This window comes from Nestor notabilis, unplaced genomic scaffold, assembly GCF_000696875.1.
Source record: "Nestor notabilis isolate BGI_N333 unplaced genomic scaffold, ASM69687v1 scaffold19736, whole genome shotgun sequence".
Taxonomy (NCBI): Eukaryota; Metazoa; Chordata; class Aves; order Psittaciformes; family Psittacidae; genus Nestor; species Nestor notabilis.
Window position 1 is genome coordinate 24,072 of NW_009933584.1, and position 11,901 is coordinate 35,972.

Genomic DNA, 11,901 nt, shown 5'->3' on the forward strand with positions numbered 1-11,901 from the left:
GGCTGTACTGTGAGTGCCCACTTTCCCCCTAACAACTGCCTCATGACCATTTCACACGTCCAACCCTTTAAGATTCCACCCTTTGCAAACAAGCAAAGGCTTCAGTCTCTAATGGAGGTAGGCAGGGGCTGTTTTCTCTACCACACCTGCGCATAGACTTGCTTACTTGCAAGAGAAGCATAACTCCGTTCATGCATGAGTATTAAACAAGACTCCTGTTTTTTCTTGCCCATAAGGCTCTCAGCAACCAGGGAATCGTAGCAAATGGAGTTGGAAGAGACAATGAGAGCTCACTGACTCATTCCCTTTTCCCAAAGGGATCAATTCTACCTAACCTAACCCTGACAGCTCTTCCTCTAGCATGTGCTTAACAAACTCCAGCGTTGCAGATGCCACGGCTCCCCTGTGCAGCCTAAGGGCTTCTCCAGATGCTTGCCACGATGTTTTCATCATTTCTGAGGAGGGACAGTTTTGCCTCTCCAGGCAAAGAATTTTGGGGAGACCTCATCCTGCAAGATTCTCCATTCTTATTTCTATCCGCTTCACACTCTGTTACTTTTCTTGCCTTCCCAGCTCCCCTCTTTTCCTCCCTGCATCCAGAACTTGAGTACGGAACTACCAAGTGAAAAACTAGAAGAGGGATTGTTCATCCCTCCCAAATGTGCTGCCATCCTCTGTCTCCCACTGTTTAACATTCCCACAAAGAGTGTTTCCACCCAAACACCGAGATACATGGCTTGGCGAAGAGGAAAGCCACATACATGTTTGAAGCAAAAGAATGGCATTGTATTGTCTTTGTTTGAACTCATCGTTTTCTTCCTGGTGGTAGAAAAGCTTCTTTAAAGAGAAGAATTCAACTGGTCATGATAAAGACTGGGACTGGAGTCACAGACTCTTCTGCATTCCCTGTGCTCTGTGTAACTTAGATTTGCAGGGTTTTGAAGGGTGGCAAAGGCTCTGCACTCCCCAGAGAAAAATGTCATGGCAAAGGATGCCATGGAAATGGCTGGATGGTATTTGCACCAGAGTTTCCACTCTGTCTTGCTGAGCTAATGCAAGGTCTAGCCTCATTAATGTTAATTACAGACAAGGAAAAGACATTCATGAAACATGAATAAAAATAAATTAAATTCTGTGATTCTGCTCAGGCCTGGTAGGTTGCAGAGAAGAGGCCAGAAATAACACCTGAAAACATGAATTTTGGGGTGAAAACATAAGGGCGTTTCTCCCTGGGCATGCAAGTCTTTAGCCAGACTCCTCCTTCAACTATATTCCTTTGTAAATTGCAGTTGAGCTCTTTTGGGATCTGGCTGTGAATTCCTGTCCATAACAGACCACAAAGATGCCGCTTGGGTAATGCACATATTTGAGATACTTAGAACTACCCCGGACAACCTGAGAGGGAGGGGAGCAGGTAGCCTCCTGGAGAGGAGTTAATGTCCAACTACATGCCCCATTTCTCTTTCCATACGGATGCTCCCAGGGGCTCTGTCCACTTTGCCTTACTATTGTGCTCCTTCTCCTACCCTCAAAGCCAAACTCCCTGGCTGAATTTTTCTCCTGCCCTTAAAACATATCCTGAGATGCCATAAAGGAATCCTCTTGCAATGCAAGAGGGAAAATCCTCTGCAGAACATAAGCCTGCTCATGATCTCTCAGGTTATCTAAATGACCATGGCAGAGATTTGTCAACTGGTTTTCAGCCTCCCTCAGAGCCTTAAAAATAATTCTTGAAACACAGTGAGGAGCATTTACAAGGACTGTGATAACAGAACAGGATCTCTGCTTTAAAAAGGTGAGACTCTGGGGGCTGTGAGGACAACTTGACTCTATTTAGTGGTAGAAATAAGCTCTTTTATTCCCCCATTCTGCACTATAAGTACTAGAATTCTAGATACATCTGGTTCTGTTGTTCTTTTCAATCACCCAAAACTGTTGTAAAGCTACTGTTGGCTCAGAAGCATTGGCCATATTCTGGCCAACACTGATACCAAGATGGTGAGAGGCTGACATCCGATGGAGCACCACCATGCTAGGTGTTCTACAAACACACCATAATATATGTGTTCTGTCCTAGAGAACTCTTAACAATAGAATTACAGAGTAATTCAAGTCTGAAGGGACTAGATCAGGTTTCTCAGCCAAATTTTGAACATCCCCAAGGATGGAAATCCTACAGCCTCTCTGGGTTCCTGTTCCAGTGTATACTACCCGCATGCTGGAACTGGTTCTCCCAAATAAACACTAGATTCTAATGAGAGGCAAAATCATTGGTAAATTAATAGCCCAGACATGGGCACTCCAAGCAATGAGTCGGGAGGCTGAATGTTGTCTCCAAGCCCTGGAGTCACACAGAGCCCCTCCTTGTAGGTAGGAGCTGGGATAGCCAACGTGGGATGGCAACCGCCGGAAGTGACAGATGAAGGGATACTCACAGGATGAATGGGAAGGCATTTAGAGTCTGCTTTGGTAATGAGATCAGATACACTTAGAGACACATTAAGGCAAGATAATTATTGCTAATATTATTGCTGGAGAACCTAGTGAGGACCATACCAGGCCAGGTCCTACACTCGGCAGGACCGAGAACTACCCCTGCCCTGAGGAGTAAGAAGGAAGGGCCCAATCCTGCAAAACAGTTAAGCACATATATAAATGCCTTTGCAGGACTTGTTTCCTTAGAGGCCATCATTAAACACACATGCAAATTTTGATGTTAAAGGATTTGGTTGTGCCAAACCAGACCTTTGCGATGGCCAGTGTTCACCAGAGTGAGACGGGCAGATGAGACCAGGATGGGGAGCCAGAGGGATGGAAAGGTCATTTAACCACTTCTAAATGTCTTTCCTTTTTGTGGAAGTGCAGTATCTTGAATCACCTCAGTTATTCTTGTGTAAATTGATCAGAAGAGATCCCTATTTCACTTCCAATCTCACGGGCTGGCTGGAGAGGGTGCAGTCAGGAGGAGCTCTGGAATATTGTAAAGGAGTTTTTAAAACTGATCAACAACTCTTAATATAACACTGAAGCTGTGACTAGGTTGGGGTAGTGGTTTGTTTTGCTTTTTTCCTCCCCACGTATAAAGTTGAAGCTTCTCAGGTCATCTGGGAAGGTCCCACGGAAACATGCTTATTTGTAAGGGGGAGAGGGAAACCAACCAACTGAACAAGCTGTAATTATTTAAAGATGTAAAAAAATATATATTAAGAAGTAGTATGGCTACCAATCCATGTAACTTCTACACCTTTAGAACTAATGAAAATAAAAGAATGATAACAAAAGCAAAAGGCTACTGCTTGACTCTGACTACCCACGTGGGCTTCTTGGAAAGGGCTGGGGGTAAATAAGCCCATATGGAGTACACCTGGATAAGTGATGTTGCAATGTCCTGTCCTAGGGAGCTCGTAATGATAGAATTACAGAGTGATTCAAGTCAGAAGGGTGACAAATACTAACAGCCACAGCAATGGAGCAATTCAAGGCTGGGTATGACGGCGCTTTGAGCAACCTGGTCTAGTGGAAGGTGTCCCTGCCCTTGACAGGGGCATTGGAACTACTTAAACTTTAAGATTCCTTCCAATCCAAATCATTCTGTGATTGTACGATTTTAATTGGAAAGGGGAAAAGCACTAAATATGTTTTCTATGCAGCAGGTAATGCTCCTAGCACAGTAGAGAGAGTAAAAGCTCCCAAAGGCACTTTAATACTGACCTATCATTCTGGTCTGCTCACTAACACAGCTTTGCATAGTAGGCTGTTGTTCAGCCTAATAGCTCCCAGCTACACTCAGAGACACCACCCTCACGCCAAAACCACATTCCAGCAAGGGCTGTGCTTCTGGAGAGGATGGAGGTGTCTGAGCACAGCACCCAACCAGGGTACCCAGCTCCCAAGCCAGCTAGCTCCTGGACACCATTGCAACTGGTGGGGTGAGCGTGGCCAGCACTTAAACCCCTAAACCCCTGCCCATTCCTGCCCCACCAGCCAATTGGGGAACTCCCTGCTGTTTGGGAGGAGGGTCCTCCTCCCCTATGACAGGAGACGGGTGGATGGGCTCTGGCTACAGAAGGTCGTGGTGGAGGTGGGTAGGTGGAAGTGCTGGGAGCAGAGGCAGGGCTGTGTGCTCTGCTTCCCCAGGTGCACACACAGGATAGACTGGGGAAGGGTGGTTGCTTGTGGGCTGGATGCAGGAATGTGGGGCTTAGGGGTGCCCCCACTGCACTGGGGAGACATGAGGGAGGGAACTCTGGATGCGGTTGTTTTGGAGAGCTGCAGGTTGGTACTTGGCTGAGTGTGAGCGGATGGGGAGCTCTGCACCCCGCATAACTGCATGTGGAAGGTGGAGGCTGTGCCTTGAAATCACTGCAGGAGCCTTATGCAGGGGTGTGGGGCTGCAGCCCTTGGGCGCAGGTGACGGTGGGTTGGGGCAGAGGAACCTGGCAGCCTTGCCCTTGTCGTGTTCTGCTGTGGGTGCGTGGTTTCTGTCTGAGCACAAGGAATGGAAGTGAGCCTGTGCATGGGGAGGGTTTGTCCTGGTCCCAGACCTGCAGTGGTACCAGCTAAGGTAGCTTGCTCTGGGATGCAGTGGCCATGCTCCTGGGGAGATGGGTGTCATGCCCTGTGGAGTGCTTGTTATCTGCCTCTTCCTTCTTGGAGGTGGGAGTGTTTCGGAAGTCGGCCTGTAGTAAAAGTGAAGTAGGGAGGCCCATGGAGAGAAGACCAGAGACAGCAAATTCTGGTTATTCTGATGCCTTCCAAAAGGAAAACATGTTAAGGGACACTACCTGGAACCAAGACATGAAATTAAACTTGTTAACTGGTCATACAAACTCTCTTTAGTTGGAGTGAAAGACTGAGCTTTATTGCTGTGTCTCCTAAGGCATGGGGTAATTATTCACAGGCCTGCTACAGTTTCACCTGGAAGGGCTTCATATTGTGCACATGAAGGTTCTTACAGCCATGCTGCCTTGCCTGCTCCTGCTGAGGCTATGTCCACACCTCACTGTGGTTCACAGCCCTGTGGAGGTGGCTGCTGGATTAAATGCTTCATCTGGGGTAACAGCTTCTTGCTGTGCCAGCAGCATGTGGCACTGGAAGCTTTGGTTTCACAGTTGCTCTGAGCTGACACAAGCGTGGGCCTGTTATCTGTGCTAGCCCAGACAGTGGAGAAGCTGAGACGCCAGCATGAGGTGGGAACGCCTCTTCTGGTGAGGGACCATGCACAAGAGCGCTGTTGATTTTCACCTCAAACTAAGAGCTGTGCCACATAGCGCAGAGCCCTGTAACTAGGTCTGAAGCTGAGCCTATGGTCAGTGCTGGTCCCTGGAATTAGTCTGCAGAAGAGATGGACACTGTGGGAGGAAAGCCAAACTGTGCTTTCCTTGTCCTAGAGCCTGCTTTCTTGTACACCCCGTCCTGGCAGAAGAACTGCAAGTGAATGTGGCTGGGATTTCATGCCAGAAATAACTCCTTATATATTGGTGCGACTTCCTGGAGGGACTTACAGGATGCTGTAGGATGGTGCTGCTTCATCTCCCTCTCATACAACATCTTCTCATCCCAGATGCTGCTAGTAGAGTGTATGAATGCTCCCTAGCCCCCACACTGCTGCAGTCAGTGGGGCAAGCAGCTGATAAAGCAAGGGAGAGGGATGAACTAACTCCAGTGCTGCACTTGCCGTGGTGGCATGGGAAGGATGGTGCGCTGGTCTGTGATGGTTCTGGTTCATTAATATATATGCAGGGTTGTGTTCCTTCTTTGTACTGGCACATCAAGGCCATAACTGTTAGAGCCAGGTGAGCTCTTGTTTCTGGTGAGGAGAGAGATGCCAAACAGTCTTTTTCAAGGTTCTCTGATTCCTGGGGAACCTGTGGTAGGAAAGGATTTCTGGAGATCCCCAGGCTGAATTCCTGCTTGTGGGGCAAAAAGCACCATTAGTGCAGGTTGCTCAGGGCCTGATTTGATCGAATTAAGAATATCCCCAAGGATGGGAATTCCCCAGCATCCCTGGGCCTGAAATGAACCTGTTTCTCTTCATGGACTTTGGCATGGTGTCTTGAAAATGAAAATAGGGGTGAGGAAACTGTGGCAAGCTCAGCCTCTGAGTGGTTTGGTGGATTTCTGAGCTGCAACTTTCCTTCAGGTCTAGGGCACCAAGTGTGAGAAGGACCTGTTATTCCCTCAACTGCTCGAGATGCCAGAAGGCCCATCCCTGAGGAAGTTCCAGCTGCTGACTTCCCCTTTTGTGGGACAAGTGGTAGTCAAGGTGGGGGGGAGCACCAGGAAGATCAGTGTGAATGACCTGAATGCGCTGAGGCTCCAGGACTCCCAGGTGAGCTGTACTAAAGATGGACTTACTTGTCCATGGCAAGTCTGAGGCAAAACATCATTGTCTTGCATCTGGGTCACAGAAGGTGCACAACCTGAGAATAACACCAAAGTGTGTTTGAGGTGGGCCAAATGCTTTGTTTATAGCCAAAATAGGTGCATGTGGCCTGAGAGATGTGGAGCACTGCTCTGTGTTGCCGAGTTTGGGATCCAAGTTACTGTAAGGAGAGGCTGTTGCAGTGATGTGGCTAGACATGGAGATGCCCAGAGTTATGTGCAGTTTTGAGTCAGTCATGCTAATGCGCTAGTTCTGTGCCTCTTGAGGGCTGCAGAGTTGGGTTTGCTTAGCACTACTTGTAAATGAGAGCTGATTTCTTCAGTATGTGGCTGTCAGAAGCAGCAACCTTGTTCCCCTCAGCTGTGAACTTGCACAGCTGCTTCCCTTATACCAGAGGGCAGGGTTTTACCTGGCCGGGTTGAAATGTCTATACTGTGGGTGCTTGTGGGAAAGTCACACTGGGTCAGTCATGCTGAGGGCTTCACTTACCTGACTTCCCTCACATGATGATTTGGACTTGACTGACCAGACGCTAGTGCAGCCTCACCTCTGGTTACATGATAGTCTCAGCCAGAGGCACAGATGCAAGGTGTGTAATAGTCATTTGGGGCTAGGCTGTGGCTTCAGAGCCGCCTTTGAGTTAGTTCACCCTGGCCTGAGACACTTGAGGCCAGCACAAACTGGGGAGGCAAATGGGAAGTAGTGGTGACACTTTGAAATCCTGAGTGTCTGTCCTGCTGTGCCTCTTTGGCCTGAGGGCTTTATATGCAGTGGCACTGAAATACCATGTGCTTTGTGTAGACAAGGGATGCTGAAAGAATGGCCATAGTGCTGACGGGAATGGCTTAGATGTTAATGAATCCTGTGTTCAGGGTGGGGTGAAGTGCCATTTGTCTCATATTAGAAGATGTTATAGAAAATAGTCACTTGTATGGAAACAGCCAGGGTTCCATGAAACCTCAGTACATCCCACCTTTTTTTCTCAGGTTCATGGGAAGAACTTGTACCTGGCATTTGTGGCAGTTAGAGGTTCCTTGGGACCAACTGCAGAAGAGACAGTGCTGCAAGGAGAGGCTGCTAGTGGGGCAAGTCCTCCTGCCCAGGGAGGGCAAGGGCAGGTTTGTGCTCCACAGATGCATCCCCAGGAGGAGGAGCCACAGGAACCCCAGCACCCAGGATCTGAAGTCCCCGGAGCAGCAGAGGGTCCAGGCAACTGGCTGCACTTCCACTTCGGCTTGTTTGGCAGCATTCGGGCAAATGAGTTCTCAAGGGCAAACAAAGCCAATAAGAGGGGAGACTGGAAGGACCCTGCACCCAGGTATTTAATGGAGCCCTTGCTAACTCTGCTTTCTGTCTGCCTCAAACTAAATTTGTGAGGGGATGCTCTTAGCCCTGTCTTTACTCTGATAAGTAGGCAAGAGAGATGGCATGAGTGGTTGTGTGGTGTGTTCAGCCAGGGAATCCACAGTGTGCTTGTGGCATGCATGTTGCCTGTCAACCTGGAGATCACAGTACCAGCTCAGTAAAGATTTTTATTCAAAGAGAACTTTTAGGGTGCCAGACTGAATCATGCCCTGAAAATGCCAGTTTCTCCCAACTACATGTTTGAAAAAAGCCTTGGATAAATAGCCTACATCTAGGGCAGCTGGAGTCACAGACTGGAGTGATGCTGTTAAAGACCACGCTGCACTGAAAACACAGTCTGTATCCTAAGTCCCACTGGAAGTGTCCTGAACAAGGGGTAAGTACAGGAAAATAGTGTGGACTCTGCTCTTGAGAGCTGTTTACCCCAGGTGGTTAATAATGCACAAGGTAGGTCTGCCTCCTGTCTGGTGTCCTTGTTAGGGACATACTCCATGCCCCCCATCTTGCAATCTTTTGAAGGATTACTTTATTCCTACACAAGTAGTTTCAGCATCAGATTCCCTGATTTGTGGCCCCTACTGCTGGAGCCCTTGGTCATCTGTCTTGATTGCTGGGGAGAGCTGAGGTGCTGATGCATGTCTCTCTCTGCTGCTGTCTCTCTGCTAGGGACCACAGGGCAGCAGAATGAACAACTGTCTGCAAATTGTGTGGGTTCACAACCAAGTTTCCTGGCTGAAATCACTGAAGAGGCTACCTTGCATTAAGATGGTGGCCTGGAGTGTTGGAATGCCTGCTGCGACCCTGTGCACACAAGCAAGTGTGGTGATGAGCTGTAGGGAAGGAATAGCTGGACTAGGGTACAGCTTTGATTACTGCTTAAACTGTGGCAGTTCTCCTGCCCCCGGGGCTGGTACTTCAAGATGCATCCCTGTCTTTCATGAGGATGGGTAGGCATGTGTGAGTGCTGATGCCTCGCTGTGTGCTTCTCCCTAAGCTTACATCATGTACAGGCTCTTTTCTCATCCTCTGGTAGCTTTCATTCCATTGCCACACTGCTGTCTCTTCCTGTGCAAGTTTCTTCAGCCAGAATGGAATATAACAGATAGTTCAGGGATGTTTCTGATGAGAACTTCTCTGCTGTTCCCAGGCTGGTTCTGTACTTTGAGAGTGGAGGCTTCCTTGTTTTCTACAACTGCCGAATGCACTGGTGCTCCTCTCCGAGGGCTGATCCTGCTTCTGACATCCTGTCTGCGGAGTTCCACCGTGGCCGGGCGCTGGATGCCCTACACACACCCAGTCCCATCTGCTACACCCTCTTAGACCAAAGATATTTTTCAGGGCTGGGTGAGTTCCAGAGCATAGTGGCCTCCAAGAGATGGAGGAAAGTGGGAGGGATATCTACAGACCCAGAACTGCATGTCTGAGCCTTCTGCTCTTTAGCCTTCACACTTCTGGCTGATCAAGCTGAGAGTATGTGGTTGTCTTGCTGATGACAAGACTTGCAGCCTGTAACCACAGGCTTCAACTATGTGGGTGCACCATGTGAGCCCAGTGGTGCAGTGCCCTGTGACATGTCTTGGTGTGGGTGATCGGATTGTCTTGTACTTGTTGAAGAAAAGGTCTGCTTCCAAGGTTGTGGCAAGAGAACATCTTCCAGTCTTTCTGTCTGCTCTTCATATGCCACCTCTGATAATGGGAATGGTGTTGCTAGCTGTGATCCTTGAGGCAGAAGTCACAGATCAGAGGTATAGGCCTGCATCATCTTGGTAAGAAATATCCTTATTGTCTCCTTATTTCTGACCCTTTCCAGGGAACATCATTAAGAATGAGATCTTGTACCTGGCCAAGATCCATCCATTAACACAAGGCGCTCTCTTGGCTCTCTCAGATCTGGAGCGTCTGCTTGACTTTGCCGTTCGGTTCAGCTCTGACTGGCTGCACAACAAGCTGCATGGGAGAAAGCTGCGCTTTCAGATCTACCAGAAGGAGCAGTGTCCTCTTGGACATGCAGTGATAAAGGAAACTCTTGGACCCTCAGGTGGCTTGAAGAGACTTACGTGGTGGTGTCCTCAGTGCCAGCCTGCAGTGCTGTCAGGCGATGGGGATCCCTCCCCAGTCACTGAGTGACCTGCCTCTGTGTTCCTCCTTTCCTGGAGGGTGTCTAGGTGGTCTCTTAGTTATCCTGAGAAGGACTTCATGGTTTCTTTGAGGCTGTTCAGTTTGCTCTTTAAGGACAGTGAGTGGGCAGAGTTTAGTGCTCAGTGGAGGTTACAGGAATCACTCTGTGTCTCTGGACACAAAAAGGAAAGCGGTTGTACGTGGTAGTTGTTTTTTTGTCACAGTGACAAAACAATGTAAATGGGTTGAAGTGTCTTGATCACCGTGTTTGGACTACAGCGAATGGAAAGCATAGGAAGTGGAGCAGGTGATTACCGGGGTCTGAAGTGCCCCTACCCCTTGGCCCTACTGTGGGTGCAATTGCTTTTGGTGGAGTTGGCAGAAAGGAGCATATACCTCTGCCTAAACAGCTTGATTAACTCAGTACTAGGTAATCCTGCTTCTGTACCTGTGTGCTGCGCTGTGGTTAGAAGCGAGTGGCTGTTCCCTCTGTCAGCTCTTACATGAACAGCTGCCTCCTTCCCATGGGAGAAGGTAAACCTCAGCAGTGCTTGGAGCTCACCTCTGCCCCTGCAAGTTTCAGTTCTGTGGCAAGCTGCCACTTCACTGTAAAAAATAAAAACACTTAAAAATATTGTGCTTATGACCGGGGTTGCATGAAACTCATTACCTCCAGAATAAGTTGAAAGTGGAAAGGTTGGGAAATGGTGTGGTCCCTCCTTTGTTGGGCTGTGTGTGTGTCTATGCAGTAGGCAGGAGCTGTTGCTGTTTGTTCTCCCTGTATTTTGGTTTATTTTAACAATAGATTGTGACTTGAAAAGGTGGAGTTAAAACCACTGAGGTTCATCTGAAGTTCAGTGTGTCTTTTTCTGGTAGTTTCTTGCTTAAAAACTGAGGTGTACGGGGGAAACTTGAGCATTTGGTGCTGCCTTGTAGAGGATGGAACCAGCAGCTTCCCTCAGCTGTGTAGGATGGCTCAGCAGGGAAATGTTCTCACAGAATCATCAACTAGGTTGGAAAAGACCTTCAGGATCAATGAGTCCAACCTTTACCCCGGGACTGCCACGTCCACCACTAAACCATGTCACGCAGGGCCTCATCTACGTGTTTTTTGAATGCTTTCAGGGATGGTGGTTCCACCGCTTCCCTGGGAAGCCTGTTCCAAAGCCTGACTACTGTTTTGGTGAAGAAATTGTCCCTAATATCCAACCTAAACCTCCCCTGGTGCAGCTTGAGGCCATTTCCTCTTGTCCTATCACCTGTTACTTGGGAGAAGAGACCAACCCCCACCTCACTACAACCTCCTGTCAGGTAGTTGTAGAGAGTGATAAGGTCTCACCTGAGCCTTCTCTTCTCCAGACTAAACAACCCCAGTTCCCTCAGCTGCTCCTCATTGGACTTGTGCTCCAGGCCCTTCCTCAGCTTTGTTGCCTGTCTCTGGACATGTTGCAGCACCTCAACATCTCTCTTGTAGTGAGGGACCCAGAACTGGACACAGGATCTAAAGGTGGATTGCACATGAGCAGGGTGTGCTGGAGTTGAATACCTCAGTGGTAAGCTGTTTCCCAGGTTTGCACAGCCTCTCCCCTGTGAGCTGTGACGCCCTTGGGTGGTTATAGCATCAATGCGTAATCCACTTAATGGGGTTATGGTGCCAAGGAAGACAGTTAATGTCGCTCCTGAGCATGTCCTGCAGGGTGTCTGTGAAAGTCTGGAAATGAGGCATAGTCATTTCAGTGCCCTTCTAGAACAGAAACCAGTGTGCGCACACACGCACAAAAGAACCTCCAGCAAATGAAGCTCACATTGTTAAGGATGAGACAGCAGGACCTTGGTGTTTGGAGGCGAATCCAGGCCAGGCTGGATGGGGCATGGAGCAACCTGGTCCAGTGGAAGGTGTCCCTGCCCATGGCAGGGGGTTGGCACTGGGTGAGCTTTAAGGTCCCTTCCAACCCAAACCAGTCTATGGCTTGTGGTTGAGCCAGGTGCAGGGAGCCGGCAGTGGTCTCACGTCCCAGCTGGCAGGAGGCTGG

The 11,901-nt window shown here is 48.8% G+C and overlaps 1 protein-coding gene across 1 annotated transcript; it reads left to right on the plus strand.

Moving 5' to 3' along the window:
- The first annotated feature begins 6,193 nt into the window (after positions 1-6,193).
- Positions 6,194-9,877, plus strand: NEIL2 (nei endonuclease VIII-like 2 (E. coli)). The gene is made up of 4 exons (XM_010016953.1): positions 6,194-6,331; positions 7,372-7,703; positions 8,898-9,094; positions 9,561-9,877. Exons 1-4 carry the CDS (start codon positions 6,194-6,196, stop codon positions 9,875-9,877), a joined length of 984 nt encoding a protein of 327 aa, XP_010015255.1.
- Positions 9,878-11,901: the final 2,024 nt, after the last annotated feature.